At 45.0% G+C, this 24,609-nt stretch overlaps 1 protein-coding gene across 1 annotated transcript in view; it reads right to left on the bottom strand.

The window, feature by feature from the left end:
- The window catches only part of EFEMP1 (EGF containing fibulin extracellular matrix protein 1), a 272,874-nt gene that overhangs the window by 150,457 nt on the left and 97,808 nt on the right, over nt 1-24,609 (bottom strand). The window contains exon 6 of the mRNA XM_029593741.1: nt 3,729-3,848. Coding sequence (XP_029449601.1) covers nt 3,729-3,848 — 120 coding nt within the window. The remainder of the gene's footprint in view (nt 1-3,728; nt 3,849-24,609) is intronic.

The raw sequence follows: 24,609 nt of genomic DNA, 5'->3' as shown, positions 1-24,609 counted from the left end.
GGCAAGACCTTGCCAAGGTCACCCAGTATTTTCTTTTGTGCCCATCAACCAGCATGCTAAGTGAATGGGTATTCTCAGTGCTGGGGACATCGTGAGTCCACATCGTTCATGACTGGCCAAGCTGATGGAAAGGTGGGTATTCATTAAGATAAATCTGCTTCTGCTCATTTTTCCAACTTTCCATGTGAATGACAGGATTTAATTCATGGTTACATATATCTTTGAGGGTTTCCCCACCCACATAACACCACTGGCCTAACCTTTGGGTGTTCATGCTCACTAAAACAATGCCCACACATTTTGCCCTCAGGGTCCTGCTATGTTGTTGCTAGTCTTGCTGCTGCTGCCCAGTCTGCTCCTGCTGTCCCACCACTCTCTTGTTTCAGCATCTTGCTGACAGTCATAACTGTAAGGGTAGTCATTTTCTGAGCTTGAATCCATAAATTCTTAAATTCTTAAAACATTACTTTGAACAGAATTTTTTTCTAACTCTGATTGATTTTATAGTCAATACATGATTTTTTATTTTGCTCATTCGTAGTGATTACATGCTGCACTGTAGCTGCTCAGCATCTTGCTGAGTATTGCAGTGCAGTAGCTAAGTTGATTACACCATTATAGATGCCAGAGTTACTGCAAGAGTTTCACATTTCTTTTTGCTTTGCATTCCTTGAAGAAAGACTGGAACATTCTTTTCCAGACACAAGAGTTATTTTAATGTGCGATGAAGCCTTCCAAAAAAAATTTGAGTACAGCAATTAAACTGCAAATTCCAGCATCTTTTTTTCATGACCTGAAATGCCAACCCCATAAATTATTAATAGAAGATACACATACAGTACTGATAAGACCTCTCAGCAAAGAATGATTAGGATTTATCTACAGTAGGCCATTTATTACTTTAACATGGGTGATCCACTGTTATTGAAACTTGAGTCTGGGAGACCAGTTAAGACCTGTATGAGGCCCACAGTACACAAAAAGCATTGTGAGGGAATAGTGTTGTATACTAGATCTTTCTTTGCATGATATTACAATATAGAAAAATGAAATGGCAATAAATATCAAGCATATAGCATTTTGGAAAGGTATGAACCTGAAATTAGCCCGTCATCTTATCCTGAGGCCTTCAATACTTGCACATTTACTGCCTGATTCACTAAGGGGTAGATTTTAAAAGAAGCGCGATCAGCCTACTTTTGCTTGCGCATCAGACTCAAGCAAAAGTACGCTGGATTTTAGTAGATACGCGCGGAGCCGCGCGTATCCACTAAAATCCTGGATCGGCGCGCGCAAGGCTATCGATTTTGTATAGCCTGCGCGCGCCGAGCCGCGCTGCCTCCCCCCGTTCCCTCCAAGGCCGCTCCGAAATCGGAGCGGCCTCGGAGGGAACTTTCCTTTGCCCTCCCCTCACCTTACCCTCCCTTCCCCTACCTAACCCACCCACCCGGCCCTGTCTACACCCCCCCCTTACCTTTGTCGGGGGATTTACGCCTCCCGGAGGGAGACGTAAATCCCCGCGCGCCAGCGGGCCTGCTGCGCGCCGGGCCGCGACCTGGGGGCGGGTACGGAGGGCGCGGCCACGCCCCCGGGCCGTAGCCACGCCCCGTACCCGCCCCCAAAACGCTGCCGACACGCCCCCGCAACGCCGCGCGCTCCGGCCCCGCCCCCCGACACGCCCCCCTCCGAGAACCCCGGGACGTACGCGAGTCCCGGGGCTCTGTGCGCGCCGGGAGGCCTATGTAAAATAGGCTTCCCGGCGCGCAGGGCCCTGCTCGCGTAAATCCGCCCGGTTTTGGGCGGATTTACGCGAGCAGGGCTCTGAAATCCGCCCCAAAGGCTTTTCCCATGCTGGCCTTGATTTTCAAAGCAATTTACTTGCATAAAATTGGCACTTTGACAATCAACCAGGGACCAGTGCACATAAAAGTTCATACAAAACTCAGTTTCACACATATTTTTACATGCACTGAAAAGAGAGGGGCAGAGTTGTGACTTACTGTGTGTGCATCATTTTTTATTTTAAAAAGTATGGGGCGGATTTTCAGAGCCCTGCTCGCGTAAATCCGCCCAAAACCGGGCGGATTTAAGCGAGCAGGGCCCTGCGCGCCGGGAAGCCTATTTTACATAGGCCTCCCGGCGCGCGCAGAGCCCCGGGACTCGCGTACGTCCCGGGGTTCTCGGAGGGGGCGTGTCGGGGGGCGGGGCCGGAGCGCGCGGCGTTGCGGGGGCGTGTCGGCAGCGTTTTGGGGGCGGGTACGGGGCGTGGCTACGGCCCGGGGGCGTGGCCGCGCCCTCCGTACCTGCCCCCAGGTCGCGGCCCGCCGCGCAGCAGGCCCGCTGGCGCGCGGGGATTTACGTCTCCCTCCGGGAGGCGTAAATCCCCCGACAAAGGTAAGGGGGGGGGGTGTGGACAGGGCCGGGTGGGTGGGTTAGGTAGGGGAAGGGAGGGTAAGGTGAGGGGAGGGCAAAGGAAAGTTCCCTCCGAGGCCGCTCCGATTTCGGAGCGGCCTTGGAGGGAACGGGGGGAGGCAGCGCGGCTCGGCGCGCGCAGGCTATACAAAATCGATAGCCTTGCGCGCGCCGATCCAGGATTTTAGTGGATACGCGCGGCTCCGCGCGTATCTACTAAAATCCAGCGTACTTTTGCTTGAGTCTGATGCGCAAGCAAAAGTAGGCTGATCGCGCTTCTTTTAAAATCTACCCCTATACGCGTTACCCTGCACAAGTTACACCCTGTGGGGCCGATGCAATAAAAAGCGCGGAAAGCGGGTGCTGAAAAGTCAGCGCCCGCTTTCCTAACGCGTGTATGGTGCCCGCAAGGGGGGTGCCATGCAATACCCAAATTAGGGGGTCGTGCTAGCAAGGAGGTGCTATGGTCGCTTGCGCGATCTTAGCGCCTCCTTGCTAACGCGACCCCGGCATGGCTGCCGGTTATGAAGACCGACGCCGGTAAACGTGGCATCGGTTTTCATAACCGGCCGTCTGCCAGTAATGAAAACGGACGCCGAACTTCGGGCAGGCATTAATATCTGAGAGCAAAATGTGCGTCTGAGAAGCACACTTTTTTTTTTGCATGCAGAGTGAATGAGTAATAGCCTCATTCACATGCATTTACATGTGATGAGCGCTATTGCATTCACTCCGCATCTGACGCGGGTTAAATAGGCGCTAATCCCCCTATTGCATTAGGGGTGGATTAGCGCCTATTTAACCCGCCTCGGAGAGCGGGTTATACAGTAAGCTTGGCTGAGCGCACTGTATTGCATCAGCCCCTGTGTGGAGAAAAGTAATTTGTGTGTGTACTCAGCTAATTATCCAAGGATTTTCAAAGGAAACTTATGCTTGTATGTTTGCTTTGAAAATTCTTGCTAAAGTCTGCATGTACAATGTATACCAAGATTACTGCTATATGTGCTACTACAAAATCCTTTTTCTGTCTATGGGGCAAATGCTTAGTAAATCATGCCTTTATATTTCACACATTGTTGACTAACACCTGCACATCTATCTCAAACTGTTATTTGTGGTTTTAGTGTACATGGAGGGAATAAAAATCAAACTGATAACCTTCCATTCATAACCTGATTGAACAATTTCTGTCCCCTCGACTTTTCTTGATCTCTATTGATAAAAGTCCACACAGTCAAAAGAAGGAATGAGTTAGAAATAGTTATATTCCCTTTCCAAATCAACTGACTGAAGCATATGCAAAGAGAAATGCTTACCTAAGCATGTGTAGTTGTCTGCTGCTAGCTGAAACCCAAGGTTGCACTGGCAGTAATAGGATCCAGGTGTGTTCACACATCTATGGTGGCAATATCGAGAAAGGGTGCATTCATCTATGTCTAAGTTACCACAAGAATAAAACAATTGTCATTATGTAGCTGCTCACACCTAATGTAATAGTTTAATCCCCTAGACCTCTATTAACTTTCTAAAAAGCTAGTGGACCCATAAAATTAGAATCTAACTTTAGGAATACCTTCTTTTCTAAAATGAAGTATTTACTTAATTAAAATGATCATTGTAATGCTGTCTATGAGGCTGATATGCTAGAATGCAAAATTGCAGAGGGATCACTTTGTACTCTGAAAGGGCAACTGGAGCATTGTATTTGCCTTTTTATTACTCAAAATATAACTCTTTGCTTTGCAAATAGCTGTTTTTCACACAAAGCCTGCTTTTAAAAAGCATTTACATGCTTAAAACTGTGTTTTACACTTGTAAATGCACTTTAGTAAGTGGGCTTTTGAAAATTGCTGCAATGTATGGCATTGAATTATCCATAGAATTTACTCGTGTAAGTTCACTTTACTCGAGTAAATGGCTGTTGAAAATTGCTACAATAGTATGTTACATTTATGCGCATAGCTCCTTTGAAAATTACCTCAGCTTTGTGTGTACAAAATTTTATTTAAAATCCATAGTTAATGAATAACTGCAGTGCAAATTTATGTAAAGCAGCTTATTACCTACGAATGCAAAGCCATTTTCACAAAAAAATGAACTACTTAAGTTCTTGTGAAATGTTACATGGACAAATTACATGCATTAGTTTGCTACTGGACTTATTTGCATATAAGTCCTGCAGCTGTAAAATAGCACATGCTAAATCAGAAATAGTGGGGTAGATTTTAAAAAGCATTTACTCGAGCAAAACTGGTTTTTGCTCGAGTAAATACACTTTACTCAAGTAAGTGGGCTTTTCAAAATTGCTACAATATATGCCATTGAATTGTCCATAGGATTTACTCAAGTAAGTGCACTTTACTCGAGTAAATAGCTTTTGAAAATTGCTACGATAGTATGTCACATTTACATGCGTAACTCCTTTGAAAATGACCCCCATAGTGCGAAATTTGGTCATGTTAGTTCGGTGGCCTCTTTGTTTGAACTGATATTCATTTTCCTAATTTGCCAGCAGGGTTATATCTTCCAGTCAGTTTAATGTTAGCATTCAATATTTATGATATTCAAATGTACATAAACAGTAAGAAGGCGATATTCAAAATCATTTCTGTGGGTGCTAAAGCAAATTGGGGCTTTGAAAATTGGCCACTCTCAATGCGGGCAAAATTATCCACATTCCACAATTGCTTGAATTGTATTCCTGGGGCGCAGGGAGAGGGTGGGCTCTACAACTACCCACAGAGAAACAGATACAAATCTCTGCAGGTAATCTTTTGGAGGGCAATAATCAAAGCAAAGTTATAAAACTACTTGCATAGTTTTGCTTTGATTATTGGTGCAAACCCTGCAGGTAAAAAGTCCTTGTGGGATTTGCACCAGTGCAGGCAGTTTGATAATTACATCATTAATTATCATATTTATGCAACAAATCTATGAATATTAATTTTCAAGGCAATGTTCATATTTTCTAAGAATCAGTACATACAAAATATGTAAGCACAGTCCCCTCCCTACCAATAAAAAGAAAGTTGCTGTTACAAATGGATAATAGAGGTAGTGACTAAAAATAAATGAAAATAAATGTCACATTTTCATTTGCAGTAAAAACATCCAAAAAATATGTATGAGTGCGTTTCAACTGCCATATTTGATCATGGTGTATCATGCCAAAGACAAGACAGGATAGCTGTAGGATTTCATTGCTCAACATGTCCAAAGCCCAAACTCCGAGAGGTGCTGAGACCCTGCAACCTTCTTCTTCCTCAGGAAAGAAGGAAGAAAACTTTTGTTTTGACCCAGCAGAGTTTCCTTCTGCTCCTTTGCACTTCCAGCTTAATCAGAACCAGGGCCGGGAGCCGGTGTCATGAGCCTTCATTTGTAAGTTCCTGGAGATTTTTTCACCCACTTTCTATCTCCACCAGTATACTCGGTCTGGCCATTGCAGTGATGGTCCTGATCCAGGAGCTGTGCACCAGGGCTGCTTCTAGAACTCTGACACGATGGGCTCTGAATCTAGCCTCCAGGTGTCATTCTTAAACAATGACCACAACCCTTTCCCCAATGACCCAAGGAGCAGAAGACTCATCTCGGTGATTGAATTGGGGAGCTTTTGAAGCGCTACCAGTGAGCCACTGGGTCAGCCACATTTTAATTTAGTTTATAAAATACAAATATTCTACTTTGTTAATTTTAGTGCTTTTGTGCTTTTTTCCCCCAGGTTTACTGGTGCATGTGCATGAATGATAAGGTTGAGTGCAGGAGTGTGACTGAATGTGTACAGGGCTGGTTCAGATATGCTATACTTCTGAGAGTTAGGGATGTGCAGGAAAAAAACATTCTTCTTTATTTTTGTCCTACACTCCCCGGGTATAGTTTTATTTAATATTTATTTTGATTCTGTACGCTGCAAAAACAAAATTAACATTAAAAACCTGCCTGAAAACCAAATAAGCAAAAAAAACAACAAAAAAACAGCCCATTGGGACCTCCCCATCTCTCCCATCCCCCCAAAATTGTGGAGCCAGGAACCTCCCTGGCCCCTACTTACACTGTCTATGGGGTGCCCTGACAATGTGAATGGCCCGAGACCAGGTCCTGATGCTGAGGTCTTGGCCTAGGCCCAGGCCTGACACAGGGCCTGGCCTGGACTCCAGGGCTTTGCCTAGACCTAGGTCTGATGACAGGGCCTAGCCTGGACTCCAGGGCTTTGCCTAGACCTAGGTCTGATGACAGGGCCTGGCCTGGACTCCAGGGCTTTGCTTAGACCTAGGTCTGATGACAGGGCCTAGCCTGGACTCCAGGGCTTTGCCTAGACCTAGGTCTGATGACAGGGCCTAGCCTGGACTCCAGGGCTTTGCTTAGACCTAGGTCTGATGACAGGGCCTAGCCTGGACTCCAGGGCTTTGCTTAGACCTAGGTCTGATGACAGGGCCTAGCCTGGACTCCAGGGCTTTGCTTAGACCTAGGTCTGATGACAGGGCCTAGCCTGGACTCCAGGGCTTTGCCTAGACCTAGGTCTGATGACAGGGCCTAGCCTGGACTCCAGGGCTTTGCCTAGACCTAGGTCTGATGACAGGGCCTAGCCTGGACTCCAGGGCTTTGCTTAGACCTAGGTCTGATGACAGGGCCTAGCCTGGACTCCAGGGCTTTGCTTAGACCTAGGTCTGATGACAGGGCCTAGCCTGGACTCCAGGGCTTTGCCTAGACCTAGGTCTGATGACAGGGCCTAGCCTGGACTCCAGGGCTTTGCTTAGACCTAGGTCTGATGACAGGGCCTGGCCTGGAGACTGTGTCCAGATGTGACAGCTGAGGCCTAAGCCCAGGCCAAGGTCAAAGCTTGATGCTAGGGCCTGACCAGGAGGCTGGATCTTGATGCTGAGGCTGAAGCCTAGGCCCAGACCCAGGTCCATTCCCAATGCTGGTCAACCTGAAAGTTGGATCCCATCACTGGGGCCTCGGCTGAGGCCCAGGCCCAATGTAAGGGCTTGGCCCAGAGGTTGTGACCTGAGGCTTTGGGCCCAGCCTGGAGGCCATGTCCTGATGCAGAGGCTGGGGCCTTGGCCTTGGCTCATGCTCAGACCTAGAGAGATGTCACTCTGCGATGTCTTCCAAGTAGAAGCATTATGGGGCGGATTTTAAGAGCCCTGCTCACGTAAATCCGCCCGGATTTACGCGAGCAGGGCCCTGCGCGCCGGTAAGCCTATTTTACATAGGCTTACCGGCGCGCGCAGACCCCGGGACTCGCGTACGTCCCGGGGTTTTCGGAGGGGGGCGTGTCGGGGGGGGCGGGCCCGGTCGTCGCGGCGTTTCGGGGGCGTGTCGGGAGCGTTTTGGGGGCGGGTACGGGGGCGTGGCTACGGCCCGGGGCGGTCCGGGGGCGTGGCCGCGCCCTCCGTACCCGCCCCCAGGTCGCGGCCCGGCGCGCAGCAGGCCCGCTGGCGCGCGGGGATTTACGTCTCCCTCCGGGAGGCGTAAATCCCCCGACAAAGGTAAGGGGATGGTTTAGACAGGGCCGGGCGGGTGGGTTAGGTAGGGGAAGGGAGGGGAAGGTGAGGGGAGGGCAAAGGAAAGTTCCCTCCAAGGCCGCTCCGATTTCGGAGCGGCCTTGGAGGGAACGGGTTAGGCAGCGCGGCTCGGCGCGCGCCGGATATACAAAATCAATAGCCTTGCGCGCGCCGATCCAGGGATTTTAGTGGATACGCGCGGCTCCGCGCGTATCCACTAAAATCCAGCGTACTTTTGCTTGAGTCTGATGCGCAAGCAAAAGTAGGCTGATCGCGCTTCTTTTAAAATCTACCCCTATGTGAAGAAGACGTCAATAGAAGAGGATGTCTTGAGGTCTGGTTTGTGGCATCTGGGCCTAGGCCTGGGTCGAAATCAAGGCCCTGCCATCAGGTGTGTACCTTTGCTGAGATTCCAGTGTTGGGACCTGGCCTCAGGTTTGCGCCTTGGCATCAGGACCTTGCCTCTAGGTTGGGCTCTAGCATCGGGCTGGGCCTGGGCCGATGCCTTGGCCCGGTGTTGGGACCCAACCTCCAAGCCTAGCCCTGGCCCTGGCCCTGGCCTAGGCTGAGGCCCTGGCAAATGGACCTGGCCTTTGAGCCTCGGCCTTGGTAATGGGTCCCGATCTCCAGGCTGGGCCCCAGTGTCATGCCTGGGGCTTGGTGGCTATGTCATCAGGATCCCCCCATGGATGGGTAAGTCAGGGCTGGGGAGGTAGCTGGCTCTGATATTTTTTGAAGGGTGGAATGAGGGGGGTGTGTTTTTTGCTTGTTTTCAAAACAAAACAAAAAATAAAATCTTGTTGGGTTTTTTTTTTTATCCTTTTATTTTGAAAATGTAATAAAAAGAAATAGGAATTGTTGTTTCATTTCCTATTTCATTTTAAACAAATGCACATCTGCACTGAGAGCGATTGTGACAAGATGGTTTCAATGTTGGGTGGGAAGGTTTGGGAAGTATATGTGGTTATGTTTAAACGTTTTATTGAATTTTTCAAGAGAGGCGAACAAACATACTAGGGGATGCGGGACATTTCAACACCCCCCAGCTCAGCTTTCCAAACTTAACAGTACAAAGAACCCAAATGTGTTGTGATGCATGTGCAATAGCTAGGGTCTAGCAAAACTACTTTAAAATAGATTAGTGCTGTGGCAATCATGGCATTAAAAATGACAAGAGGCAGGTGGCACCTTATAGACTAACCAATTTATTGAGGCATGAGCTTTTAAGGACAGAATCCACTTTGTCAGCTGCATGAAATATAGTACAGGAGGTGGGTAAAATATAAGGAGATGTGGGCCGGAGGTGGGGGGGTGTTGGGGTGGTGGAGGAGGAGAGGGAGGGTACCGGATTCAGCAGGGCAGGATGTGGAAAGAGAGTGTTAATAGCATTATAGTCACCAGCCTCTTTATTTATTTATTTAGTTTTTTATATTCCGCTTTTTGGCACTTTAAAGTGCCTCTTGTCATTTTTGCTACACCAGACTAACACGGCTATCCCTCTGAAGATCTTCAATCATGGTATTATCTGTTTAAAAGCTAGAAGAATCAATCCACTCTAAAACAGAACTATTGAAAATCTCTTCCTTGACACTTCTGTCATGTTCTCTTCCAATAGGATATGATAGGGAAAAAAAAAAGGAGAGAAGCTGGCAAGGCCTATGTTCCATGACTTTCCAAAGGAGGCAAAATAATATGTGTTTTCCTCCTAGAGAATGTATTGGGAGCTAAGCAGCAGAAAGGGTGAACACCCAGACTTATTCTTGCATTGAGCAGGAGTAAATGACTTCTGGTAAGGTGAATAAAATGCAGGTAAAGGCATGAGTGAATAACCTTTTGTGGATCAAGCTGGGCAAGAGATGGTGAAGGCTGTTAATGGATTGTTTATGATGTCTTTGCCTCATGTATGTTCTAAATATGTTTTTCTCTTGCTCAGTCAATTGGCTTCTTGCCTCTCCAAAACACACTGGATAGTTGCCGAATATCCCCTTTTACATCAGAAGCAACAGCAGAAATTTTGGAAAAATTGATATTTAAGTGTTATATGCTAATTGGAGGCCCACTTCCTGGGAAGGGTGTTATAATTTGATACCAGATCTTTTAAATTATGTTATTGAGACAATCTCCTTTTCACTTTCAGTCTTACTATTATTTTTCTCATGTTTATAATATGACAAGTATTATTTTGTCTCAACAATCCATCATATTGTTATTCTAATTTTCACTAATTTCATGCATTTTCTATTGTTAAAATCCTTTCTATAATCTACGATAGCTTCTTCCTTTTCTCTTTCATCTCCTTTCATCTAATAATATGGTAGAAAGGCATTTCCACTGCCTTGGCTACTTTTTCACATTTTGAGGCCAATGTACTAAGGTGCAACATTATTTTTACAGAAGAGGCATTTGCACAAAAAACATGCGACACAGGGAAATGTGCCAAAAATGCCAAAATGTTGACATTTCGTGTATTTTTTCGTCCATACATCCCTTCTATGAAAATATGTGCAACTTTGGGCCTGTCGCGGTAGTAAACTTTCTTGCATAGTCTGGCTGCCATGCACAAAAGATTCTTTAAATTCATAATGAGCTGCTGTTATTCAAAAACATGAAAACTAGCTCATTATAAATTTTTGGAAAACTAGCATGCAAAAATGTCTCAGCATACTCTTTGTTTTGCTGGGCCCTATAGGAAAATTTTGCATACAATTTCTCTACAGAGCTTATTTGTATCTGTAGAAAAATTGTGCAAAAATCACTAATAAACCAAGGATTAGTATATCAGCCCCTCAATTAGAAACAGTGATACAAAGAGAGAAAATGGGGGATAAAAAATGAAGGGATGAAATGGTAATAAATATGTTTATTTATTTATATTTATTTATTTATTTAGGTGTTTTATATACCATTGTTCCAAAAGAAGATCACAAAGGTTTATAAATCAGCTTTAAAATTCTTTGTCAGCATTCACATCTTTGTCAGCTTTCATATTCTAGGTCAACACAACAGCAAAAGTATATTCTCGTTCATATCCATACATATGCTAGGTCATCGCATCAGCAAATATACAGTATAATCTAGTACATATTCATACATTTTCTAGATTGACACAACAGCAACAACAACTACAAATTCTGATTCTAATAAAAGTACTGACTGGATGCTTTTTGCTTTAACTTTATGCTGTTTCTTCAGTTGCAAAAGTGCCCAACTATAACTAGTAATTGTTCTCTGAGGGGTAGATTTTCAAAGGGGTACGCGCGTAGGATACCCCAAACCCCCCCTGCGCGTGCCGAGCCTATTTTGCATAGGCTCGGCAGCGCACGCAAGCCCCGGGACGCGCCTAAGTCCCGGGGCTTGCATGGAGAGGCGTGCCGGGGGGCGTGCCGGGGGGCGTGGCGGTCCGATGCGGCGTTTCGGGGGCGTGGTGCGGGTGACACGATGTTTCGGGGGCGGTACTGCGGGCGTGGTTTCGGCCCGGGGCATTCCGGGGAGCGTGGCTGCGCCCTCCGGAACAGCCCCCGGGTCGGGTGATGGCGTGCCAGCAGCCCGCTGGCGCGCGCAGATTTACGTCTGCCTCCGGCAGGCATAAATCTGGCGATAAAGGTAGTGGGGGGTTTAGATAGGGCCGGGGGGGGGGGGGGGCGGGGTGGGTTAGGTAGGGGAAGGGAGGGGAAGGTGAGGGGAGGGCGAAAGAAAGTTCCCTCCGAGGCCGCTCCGAAATCGGAGCGGCCTCGGAGGAAACGGAGGCAGGCTGTGCGGCTCAGCGTGCGCAGGCTGCCCAAAATTGGCAGCCTTGAGTGCGCCGATCCCGGATTTTAATGGATACGCGCGGCTACGCGTGTATCTATTGAAATCCCGCGTACTCTTGTTCGCGCCTGGTGCGCGAACAAAAGTACGCGTTCGTGCTAAATTATAAAATCCACCCCAGCGTGTGAACAATCAGAGGTACTAGGAACATTTTTATGCTATGGTGTAATTTTCTGTATCTGCAACTTCCTTTTTGCTGCACTTTTCATTGATAGCATCATAGTTTTGGTTTAGGCTCCCATATATCTACCTTTCCTGAAGATAAACAGAAGGCTCAAGGAGAAAAAGAATCCCAACTATTAAAAAAAAGACAGGACACATTGAATCCAATCTTAGTGTTGAGAGAGTCTACAAAAAGTGAGGTGAAATAATCAAAGGTTCCCACAAGTTTTAGGAAAACTGTCCACAATTTCTTTATCATTAGCCTAGAATTTGCTATCAATTACTTCTGCAAGACATGAATCAATAGGTGGTATTACTGCAATGAACTCCAGTCAGTATTCAATATTCACTTCAAGGTAAATTTTAGAAGGCCAACGTGAGCAAAATCCAGGAAAACACACAATTATGTTGGGCTGGTGCGCACGGACTGGATTTTAAAAGCTGCCCAAGTACGCGCGTATCTCCTGCTGCGTACACAAATGAAAAGTTCCAAAAAAGGTGTGTGGTTTGGCATGGTATGGACGGGGCATGGGGTGAGTGAGGCAGTTTGCAGTGCTGTCCCACGAGCCACTGAACATAACAGTCTGACCTCTGTGGTGAGTATCTTAATGGCATCACTGCTAAAACAGAGGACTGCAGTTTCTGGAATCAATTAATTAGAAGATCTCAGGCATTTTTTCACCAGAGCTAGGTCATGTCAGATGAATCTGATCTATTTCTTTGGACAACCAAACAATTGGATCAGGGGAGAGTGCTAGATGTAGTTTACTTGGTTTTCAGTAAGGCCTTTGACATGGTTCTGCATAAGTGACATAAATAAATCGAGCACTCTTGATATAAGCCCTAAAGTGACTGACTGGGTAAGAAACTGGCTGAGTGGAAGGTGATAAATAGTGTTCACTCTGAGGAAAGGTGAGTTATTAGTGGTGTGCCACAGAGATTTGTCCTTGGACCAGTTCTTTTCAACATTATTGTAAGCAATACTGCAGAAAGATTATCAAGAAAAGTTTGTCTTTTTGTTGATAATACCAAAATCTGCTACTGGGTAGACAGCCAGAGAGGTGTGGAAAACATGAGGAATGATCTAGCAAAGCTTGAGGAATGGTCTAGTGTCTGATAGCTAAGATTTAATGCTATAAGATGAGAGTTATATTTGGGCTGGAAACAAACTAACAGGGTCATTCTTTATTCTGCGATGTGCTGGTATCGCGTGTGGTACCGGCTGCATCGTGGGGGTATTATTCTAATTATGGCAAGGGGAGGAGTGTGGGTGGGGTTTGGGTGCAGATATCTCCCGTCAGCTCTCCGGGTGATAATGTTTTTCACATAACCACCAGCAGCACCACGGGAAATAACTACTCCTTTTCCCGTGGCGCTATGGGGGCGAGAATGTGCGGGCAAAATTGTACCACCGCGATGCGGCTGGCTGCTCACTATCACTCCACCCCCTTTTTTTTTTTTGCAGCTCATCATTCTGAATGATGAATCTAGGGTTTGAGAGCAGTATAGTCTAGGGAATTACATTTTTATGAGCATGAAGGAAAAATGGGATCTGGGTGTGATCATATCTGCTGATCATAAAGTGGCAAAACAGTTATATAAGGTAATGGCAAAAGCCAGAAGAACGTTTGGCTGCACAGGGAAAGCAATGAGTAGAAAAAAAGAGGTGAAATTGCACCTGTGTAAGACCCTGTTGAGACTTAATTTGGAATACCGTTTATAATTCTGGAGATTGCCAGCTTTAAAAGGATATAAACCAGTTAGAGTCAATCCAGAGGCTGGTTTCTAAAATGATCACTGAGTGTTCATTCTAAAGCATATGGGGTCAGACTTAAAGATGTAAACATGCATACTTCTGAGGAAAGGCAAGATAGGAGAAGTATAATAGAACCATTTAAATACCTCCAAGGTTTCCATGCACAGGAGTCAGGCCTCTTTCAATGGAGAGGAAGCTCTAGAATGTGAGATTATAGGATAAGGGTGAAAAGGGGTAGACTGAGGAATCATGTAAGAAGATATTTTTTTTTACAGAGAATTTGATAGATGCATGAACTGCCTCCTCATGGAGGTGGCAGAATCTAGAACAGCATCTGAATTCAAGACAACATAAGATGAGCACAGAGAATCTCTGAGGGAATGGTAGGGATAATAAAGCTGACTGGTTGGTGTGAATAAGCAGAATAGGCTGTATGTTTTTATTCTGCCATCATGTTTCTTTGCAAATTTACATACTCATTTAGACTTATATTCTTTATAGGAGACAAAAACCTATGCCCTTACATAAAAGTAGATTTTATTAGCATTGGAAAAGTATAAAAAATTGCTTTTTGCAATTCAGAAGACCACAAACCCTACCCATTTCTTTTAGTTCTCAGGTCAAGCAAATTAAGAATGAGTCCCTAAAGACCTAGTAAAATTCTGGCCAAACAATTAACACATGATTCCTTAGTTCAATGTCATGTATTTGCTGAATACTAGATGAATTTTTCTGCAGTAAGATGATAAGATAATGGCAGAACATCTTGAGAGTCCACAAGGGCCAGGAGATTACTGACTCACAAAGAATGTCACCAAAACTTTACAAAAATAAAATAAAATAAAATAATTATTTTCATATTCTGATTAAAACTGTGCTAAATCTTCTGACTTTCCCTTAAAACCAGTTTGTCTAATATTCACAGAATGTAAATACTAAGTTAATATTGTTCAGCTAGATAGAATTAAAGCAAAACCAACAATTATCTAAAAATCATTTGACATGTCCTTTCTACATAAAAACAAAAAACTATGCTTATTTCAGTTTACTACATAAGTGATACTTTGTCAGGGTAAATCTCTAGAAAACTACCTGGAGAAAAAACTCCCTTTCCCCATTTTTTTCTATCAGCCATACAGGATGAAACTGATTGATTACTTCCTGAACCTTCAGTCTGTCCCTCTCTGTCTCCTGAGAGACAAAGGAAGTCCATATGTTTCTTTCCAGATTTCAAAAATATAGCTGTGATTGGTTAGGAAGACTCATTAGTACATAGTCCTTGCCTGTTACTGGCTACAGGAATGAATAAATAATGTATTGTTTAGCTAAACTTTAATGCAAAAGTCTGCTATTTCCCAATTTGAATTTCAAAAGAATGACATGCTCCTAGTGATGAGATAATTATAAAAATCCTCTACCATTAGAATTAATTTCCAGAGAGTGTCACTGTTGTTTAGCAAATAGTACAATACTGGCTTCCAGCTAATAGGATCACTTAATTCTTCTTTTAAAGTTACAAGGTACCAAAATCTTTTCTCTCTTCCCATGGGACTATCAAAGGAAGAGTACAGGCCTGAATTGCCCACCATAAACAAGAGCTGATTACTATTCTTTATGTCTTTTAAAAGAACATTTATTCACCCTTACTGTTAGACATTTCCTCTTTAACTTTAATAAACATTGTATGAAACTGTTTCATGTCCTCATTTGTTCCTGAAATTACACCTTAGCCAGGTAGATTTGGGAAAAATATGTTTATTGAGTAAAGAAGACAACACAGGCATCATACAACAATAACAAAAAAAGATCATCAGAAGACCATGCTTACAAACACAATTATTTCAATTATTAGGCACTCCAAAATTCTGCTGCCTGACACTGATGTCTTCCCCTCTTTTAATCCCTAACTTCCCCTATCCCTGCCTCCCCAACAATGCCCCTGAAATGTGGATGGTTGTTATGAATTGGATGAGTTCACAATCAAACTGCAGATTCTAGAAGGCAAAGAAATCAGAAACGCCTTCCACTGTTTACAATTTTTCTTGGAAACAGATAACTTTTCCATAAGTAAAAAGTTATGCATTTGTATTCACCATTGCTTCTTTACTTATCTTTTGAAATAATATACATTTTTAAATCATACATGCTTTATACACAAACATTAACAAATTATTGTCTGACAGCTCATATTCCTCAAAAATATCCAATAAGCCTAATAAGGAATTCAGTGGGATAGAGCTACCCAACCATGCAGAGATATGACGGAAGACAGAGAATTTTAACACACTCCCAAAATCAATGCTAAGTAATTGCTGATGATCTCTCCACATTTTAAGCAATTACTCTTTGAGGCAATATGAGCTCTGAAGCTCTCAAGGTTGAAAAATAAAGCCTAAGAAACTTTTAAATTAATAAATGATTCTAAGTCACTGACTTACATTTAGGTATTGTTGAAACTTACAGATTAAATAGGGTTGTTTAAGGAAGGAATGGGAGGGACCCTTTCACATACACAATAAACAAAATAAAACTGCATTTATAAATTGAGTCTTCATCGATTTATTCCAGGGGTTCCCAAATTATGGCCTGTGAGTCACATCCAGCCCATAGCTGAATTTAACATGGCCTATGGTGTCATGCAGGTTACATATGGCCTGAGGCAGGAGCAGAAGGAGGAATCATGGGAGCTTATTCAGTCGCTGTGACCAGATTTGATACCATCTACCAATACTAGAACTTTGAGCATGGGCAGGTATTGTGAGTAGCGCTTCCTTTTGTTTCTGATCTCATAATATATAAGATCAGCAGTGAGAGGAATTGGGACCTGCAATTTTTACAAATGCTTAAAGTGCTAGTGTTACGATCCCCCCTGTTGCTGCGCTACAGGAGGTATCTCACCTTCTCCTCCGGAGGCCGCTCCGAAGCCAGGGCCTCGCCTGTGTACCATACAGGATTTGCTCCAGGGCCTGGGAGGCCTAGCTGTTCTTGAGGCCTGCCTGTGGCTTGCTTGTGCTTGCTTGGACTTCCTGGTTCCGGCCACGCCCTTCTCCCTAGGGGCCGGCCCGCGGCTCTCTTCCTCTGTTATAGGGCCAGAAAGGGGCAGTCCAGGTGAACGCCTCCCAGGGAGTTGCTTGCATCCTGCAGTATAAAAGGACTTTCACTCCACTTCCTGGTTGCCTTCGGATTAGCTTGCACATTGCTGTGTTCTGTCTGCTGATCCAGGTCCTCCATGGTCTCGCTTGTCTTGATGGCTCCCTGTTGCTTTGATGTCTGTTCCTGATATTGCCTTGATGTTTGTACCTGTTCCAGTTCCTGATCCAGTTCCGGATGTTCTGCCCTATGTCTTCGTCTGGCTCCTGAGCCTTCTGTCCTGTTGGGCCCTGGAGTGGCCAACAGGAGGGATTCGTCCCTGTGCTCTGGAGCTTCCCTTCCTGCCAGCCGACGGGGCTTCAGATGTCATTGGTCCCGGCATCGGAGTTCCTTCTCGCCTGGATCTTCCCTGCACTCTCCTGCTCTCAGCGTGGTCCGCGAACAGCCTTCCTGGGCTGTGTAGGGCGCGTATGGGACGGGGTGGTCCGCGACTCAGTCCCGCGGGTGGGCTGAGTAGGGCGCCCTGAGGGACATTGCCCATGTCTTCCTTTCCAGCCCTCGTCTATGATGTCTCTGCACCAGCCCTTGTCTATGATGTCTGCACCAGCCCTCATCTAAGATGTCTTCCATGTACTAAGGATTCTGTCTGCCCTCGTCCTCTGTCCGGCCTGCCGCCCAATGCCGTTACCCAGTGGCAGGTCCGAAAGGGCTTGGAACAACTGGAGGACCGTTCATCAATCAACATTGCGTTGTTGGTTGCCATGGGCGTGCAGGTCCAGCTGAGGGTCAGACCCTACTCCTTATTCCTGCTTTATTACCTGCCTGGCTCTCCATGCCTGCATCGGCTCACCTCCCACGGTGTGGCTTGGGGCTTCTCCCTAGGTCTCACCGTGGCCCAAGGGCTCACACCACCGGCTCTAGAGGCGGCTGCGCTCCTCGCGCCTACAACAGTAGCCAAGGGCCTCCAAACCATCGGCCCATCAGCGGCGTGGTGGACGCGCCCACAACAGCTAGTATCAGAGTGGACATAAGTGCAAGCAGAAGAAGACTGATGTGGTAGCATCATCACAAATACAGATGTGCTGATGGGGTTCCCAATCCCTGCCAGCAGAAGAGGAGGTTGCCTAAGTAAGAGAGGAAGGGAGGAGAGAAGAGGAAGAAGGGGATAGGGAGTTAGATGAGTGTGAATGAGGAAGGTGAGGTGGGAGTATGAGTGAGGGGAAGTGAAGGGAATGGTTGAAAGGAAGGGAGGAGGAATGTGAGTGAGGAGAAGGGAAGAATGAAAGGAAGCAGAATGTGAGTGAGAGGAGGGGTGAAAGGAAGAGAAGGGAGTATGGGGGAGTATGGGGCGGAGAGGGATAAAAGGAAGAATAGGAAGTGTGAAGTGAATTGAGGGGAGGGAAGGGGTAAAGGAAGGGGTGGGATTATGAGTGAGGGAAGGGGAGTAAAAGGACGAGATCGTGAAGGGAGGGAACGAGGGTGAAAAGGAGGGAAAGGGAGGGGGATGAAAGTAAGAGAAAGTTGTGTGAGAGGAAGGGAGAAGAGAGGGTGAAAAAAGGAATGAGGAGGAGAGATGAGGAAAGGAAGAGACAAGGAGTGAGCGGAAAGGGGTGAAAAGGAGGTAAGAATGTGTGAGGAAAAGAGAGGGTAAAGGAAGGGAAAAGAGAGGGAGAGTGGAGGGGGAAAGAGGGTGAGAAAAGTGAGAGGAAAAAGTGGAAGAGGGAGTAGGGTAAGGGAAGTAAAGAGAGAGAAAAGTGTACATAAGTATGTGTGAGTGGGAGAAAATGTGCCAGAAAGGAAGAGACAGGAGTGAGTGGAAAGGGGTGAAAAGGAGGGAAGAATGTATGAGGAAAAGAGATGGTAAAATAAGGGAAAAGAGAGGGAGAGTGGAGGGGAAAGAGGGTGAGAAAAGTGAGAGGAAAAAAGTGGAAGAGGGAATAGGGTAAGAGAAGTAAAGAGAGAGAAAAAGTGTACATGAGTGTGTGTGAGTGGGAGAAAATGTGCCAGAAACACTACCCTGCTGTTCCCACAACCCACACTCCACCTGAGGGCAGATGTAGATACTGAGAAAGGGGGTGGCAGGTGTTGCAGAATCATACACTTCTTAGAAATATTCCTTGTGATGCTCTACCTGCCATATCTTTGTGGGAACCCTGCCCTACGTTCTCCCTTCTCCAGCATTGGAAATCATGGATAGGGCCAGTCTCTAAGGGAGACCACCCCCAGCTCTCTCAATGATTTGAAATTTTGCTTGCGGGCGTTCGCTTTAAAAGTTTGGGGATCCCTTGCCTTATATATAAATATACTGAACATATCCTATACTGTATAATCATTATTGTAGATGTTATCCTAAATGGAAGAAGGTTATTTTAAAAATCACTCTTGCAGTCACGTGAGAACATGACTTATTAAATCAACATGTCAAATCTGTGCCTTTTACAGCAGTATACTATGTATGCATTCCATCCGCTCATCCAAAAGTACACCTACACAAAAATGTAATGAAGATTAGAAAGCAATTACTATTTGACCGTGGGCTAAAAAGGTACAACTTTCTACCTTACCAGGCATCTTAAGTGGTTTGTCTCATATAAGGAATAGCAGAACTAATATTGTAGAAATTATTCATCTCTTCTTCAAGAGCCAGGTAGCCAAAAAGTACAGTTGTTTAAATTTAGGGTCACATGAATTAATTTTTTTTAAATATGTCTTAAGTTTAGGCCTAGGGTCTGATTCATTAAGGCTTTTCTCCTGTGTTGTGTTTCTGGAAAAATAGCTTAGTGAATCAGGGCATTTCTGAGTTTTATCTGTAGACCAAGACATAGTTTTCTGCCCTTTTTTTCTTTAATTCTGTTTCTCCATTATGGAGATGTCATGAATTATTATGAGATAAATAGATACAGAGACACTTCTACAATACTGTTCTGTTCCAAAATCTGCCCAAAACTTCGGGGGGGTAAAAAACAAGGAGATTAAACCAAATTAAAATCAAAGTTTTTTTCCAGACTGATAAAATATAAAAATATAAAAGAGGAATGGACAACTCTGGTCCTCATGAGCCACAAACAGTTCTGATTTTTAGGACATCCATAATGAATATACATAAGATATATTTGCATAGAATGGAGGTAGTGCATACAAATTTATCTCATGCATATTCATTATGGATAGTCTGAAAACCAGGCCTGTCTGTGGCTCTTGAGGAGTGGAATTGGCCATCTCTGAATAGAATATAAAGGCAGATAACCACAAGGTTCATCTAATCTGCCCATTTTCCTTATTATTACAGTATTGCAGACCTTCCTTGATTCCTGATTTTCCACTTGCTTCCACACAGTTAAAGAGCCTTTGTACTTGTCAATGGTTTTTGTTTTTATCTTCACCATTTACATAAGAAGGCTATTCATACATGCACCATGCCTTCTATAAAAAATACTTCTTTTCATTATCACTGAATCTACCCTCTTCTAGTCCCATAACATTATCTGTTGCTCTAGAATTTCCTTTCCACTGAAAAGTGTTTGTGTGTTATGCATTAATTGTACCTGTTGAAGGTCTCCATCTTATTCCCCCTTTTCGATTTCTCTTCTAGGCTATGCCTACTTAGGTCCATTTGTCTTATCATAAAGGGCTTGTGGTGCAGACTCTGCACTGTTTTCATAACCCTTCTCTGAGCTCTCTCTATTCTTTTGGAGATGCAGTCTCTGCACCTGGACACTGTACTTCAAATGAGGTCTCACTAATGATCTGCAGAAAGGTATTATCGCTTTCCTTTTTCTGCCACTTTTACTGAATATCTCCCTATGTACCCTAGGGATGCTGTTGTGTCACACTCCTTGGTACTCTTGAATTGGTGAGGTATGATTACCCCCAAACGTCTCTTCTGTTTGGGGCACATCAATATTCATCACCATCCTATACTGCTCCTCTGAGTTTCTACATCCCAAATACTTGACTGCATATTTTTTTTGCGTTAAAATCTTGTCAGTAGACAATTGATTCAAACCCAAAGATGCACCAGGCATGTCATATCTTGCAGGACAAACACTACCTTAATAAGCTTCACATAACATGTGCTGCATGTTAGAAGTACTTTGGAATTTGGAAGTGAAATCCATGGGCTGTACCTTACTGTTTTTATTGTTCTTATGAAATAAAAGTATTGATCCAAGTTTGTTTTAATTTCCTTCTTTATGCATACATTTTTTTTTGGGGGGGGGGGGTGAGAGAGGAGAGGCTTATATTAATTCTCATGAATCCAATTTCTACTTTTAGATTTAATTTTTCTTAAACCATCTTGAAATGTGAAAACCTATTCCTACTGAGGTTTTCTGTTGTTTCCCAGAGGCTATGCTAGCAATGTCTGTCCTGCATTCTTCTGTAGTAGTTATGGATCCCTTACAGAAAGTTCACCAGTTTAGAATTTGATTTTTCATTCCTGCACTGTGATTACTAGAGGGCAAACTAGTTTGCATTTATTTTGCACTTCCACTATTTATTACTGATAATGCAGGACATCTTACTACAGTGACTTGTAGGCTATGAAGTTCAAAGAGAAACTGACCGTTATATTTCTTTTTTAATTATAAAAAAGCATTAAAATTTACTAAGTAAATAATTCTTGAAAGTGAGGATGCTGTTTTAAAGTTTTAGATTGTCTTTACCTATAAACACTTGAGAAATATGTTAGTGTTCAAACATTCATTCATCTACAATATATATCATTCCCATTGTTATGTTTTGGTATGGATGTGGACCCTGAGCCGAGGTGAGAGATGTCTTCGCCCCACAGGGAGGAGCCCTGTGGGCCTCAGCACTGGTAGGTGCAGTCTCAGTAGCTAGTGCAGCGAAAAAAGAGGTGAGCATGAGAGGTTGCAGCCATCTGCGACCGACAGCCGCAACAGTACCCCCCTTCTTAGGGCTCCTCCCCGGGGGTTTTGGTTTCCTAGGATGGGAAATGTGGAATTGCCGGATCAACTCTTTGTCGAGGATGTTGCTTGCAGACTCCCAGGTATTCTCCTCGGGACCAAATCCTTCCCAGGATAAGAGGTACTCCCATCGCCTTCCGTGCTTTCTTAAATCCAGTATATCCTTGACCTGATAGGTGATGTCCCCTTCAGCGGTAAGAGGTTGAGGTTCAGGTGACTTCCTCGAGAATTCTAATAGGATAAATGGTTTTAGAAGGGAGATATGGAAGGTGTTGTGGATGCGCAGTGAAGAAGGTAACTGTAGGCTCTAGGTGACGGGACCCAGCCAGCGGAGGACTGAAAAAGGCCGATGTATCTGGGTGCAAATTGAGCAGAAGGCAGTTTGAGGTGAATGAAGTGGGTACTGAGCTATACCTTGTCTCCAGGTTGGAACTGTGGGGCTGCTCGGTGGTGAGCGTCATAGAACTTCTTGGCCTTTTGCCCAGCTTTTTGCAGAAGGTCCTTGGTGTGCTGCCAGAGTTGATGCAGTTCTTGTGCCGATGCCTGGGCTGCAGGCAACGATACTGACAACGGCACCGGTAGAGGAGGTAGAGGTTGACATCCATAGATGAGTTGAAAGGGTGATGACCCTGTGGAAGCTGAAGGATGAGAATTCAAAGCAAATTCAGCCCACGGAAGCAGCTCAGACCAATTGCTTTGCCTGGAGTTAACATAGGCTCTGAGAAACTGCTTTTGCATGCGATTCGTTCTTTCAGTTTGTCCATTTGCCTGTGGATGGTAAGCGCTAGTGAAATCCAGAGATATGTCAAATTTTCAGCATAGAGTCTTCCAAAACTTCGCAGTGAATTGAACCTCTCTGTCGAAGAGGATATGTCTTGGCTGGCCATGGAGGTGGAAGACATGACGGATGAATAACTTCACCAGTTCTGGAGCTGAAGGTAATCCAGGTAGCGCCACGAAATGGGCCATTTTAGAAAAATGCTCAACTGTGACCCAGATGGTATTATTGCCCTCGGACTTTGGTAGGTCAACAATGAAGTCCGTGGCTATATGTGTCCACGGTTCACTTGGAGTGGGTAGTGGCTGAAGAAGTCCCCAGGGACGACCAGGTGGTGGTTTCTGTCTCGCGCAAGTAGGACACGACTCCACGTAGGCCCGAACGTATTTTTTCATGGAGGACCACCAGTAATACCTTTGTAGAGTGGCAAAGGTCCGGGATTGTCCAGGATGACCCTCGAGCAGAGAGTTGTGGGCCCAATGGAGTATATTCCTCCGGAGTGCCTGTGGGACCACCGTCTTCCCGGCTGGAACCGTGTGGGTAGCAGAAAGAAGTACCCTAGTAGGGTCAAGATATGGCACAGTGTGTCAGGGACATCTTCCATAGAAAAAGAACAGGATAGAGCATCCGAGTGAGTATTCTTGTCCACAGGGCGGTACTTCAAGAGGAAGTCAAAGCGGTTAAAAAATAATGACCAACGAGCCTGTCTGTGATTCAGGCATTATGCCTGATGAAAGTATTCGAGGTTTTTGTGGTCGGTGTAAACCATGATTTGATGTTGAGCACCTTTGAGCCAAGGGTGCCATTTCTCGAATGCCAATTTAATCGCTAGTAGCTCCTTGTTTCCTATCCCGTAGTTTTGTTTGGCTGGAGAGAAATGCTGAGAAGGAACAGGGATATAACGTATGGTTATCAGCATTTGGCTAAGGACTGCTCCAACCCCGATGTCAGAGGCATCGACCTCGACGATGAAAGGGCATTGGGGATCTGGGTGGCGTAGAAGGGGCTCTTGAAGGAACATCTTCTTGAGTTGTTGGAAGGTGCTCACGGCTTCTGGTGACCATTGAGAAGGGTTAGCTCCTTTTTGCGTCATGGCTGTAAGAGGCGCGATCAAGGATGAATAGTGATGAATGAATGATCTGTAGCAGTTGGTGAATCCGAGGAATCTTCTCAGAGCTTTAAGCCCAGTAGGTTGGTGCCAGTCTCAAATGCTCTTGTTTTTTTGTGAGTCCATCTGGAACTCCTGACTGGACACCACGTAGCCTAAAAAGGGAACGGATTCTTGATGAAAACAGCATTTCTCCAATTTGGCATATAAGTGGTGGTCCCTCAATCTCTGAAAAACCTTGGTGATGTCCAATTGGTGGTTTTGGAGATTCTGGGAAAAGACCAGTATATCGTCAAGATATACTACTATGCAGGTGTAAAGCAGGTCCCTGAAGATTTCATTCATTATGTTTTGAAACACGGCCGGGGCGTTGCAAAGGCCAAAGGGCATAACTAAATATTCAAAATGGCCGTTGCGGGTATTAAATGCTGTCTTCCATTCATCACCCTGGCATATTCAGACCAAATTGTATGCCCCTCTAAGGTCCAATTTTGTGAATATTTTGGCTCCTTGGAGCCTATCAAAAAGTTGAGAGATCAATGGCAATGGGTAGCGGTCCTTCATAGTGATCCCATTCAGGCCACGTTAGTCTTTACATGGCTGAAGGAAACCGTCCTCCTTGCCCACAAAAAAGAATTGAGGTGTATGCAATTGTAGCCATGGTAATCCGAGTACCACTGGATGTATTGCTTTATCGAGGACTGGAAGCGAGATGGTCTCCATGTGGAGGGATCCCGTGCGGAGACGGAAAGGTTGAGTGGAAAACGAGACCTCACCAGGTAATGGCTCACCATGGATAGAAGACAAGAGCAGTGGTGTGGGTGTCCGAACTGTGGGAATTCATAGCTGCTCCACGAGTTGTCTGAGTATAAAGTTCCCACTGGCACCGGAACCCACTAAAGCTAATGTATGGAACTCAAGAGCATCTGAGTTAATGGAGACTGGAAGGGTCAGTGAAGGAGATGGAGATGTTAGACCTAGGAAGAGTCCTCCGGCAGATCCTAGGTCTGCGAGTTTCCCAGTCAGATAGGACAGGTGGGTACAGCGTGACCAGGTTGGCCACA

Source organism: Rhinatrema bivittatum, chromosome 3 (assembly GCF_901001135.1).
Source record: "Rhinatrema bivittatum chromosome 3, aRhiBiv1.1, whole genome shotgun sequence".
NCBI classification, from domain to species: Eukaryota; Metazoa; Chordata; class Amphibia; order Gymnophiona; family Rhinatrematidae; genus Rhinatrema; species Rhinatrema bivittatum.
This window is presented reverse-complemented; position numbering and strand designations above follow the sequence as displayed.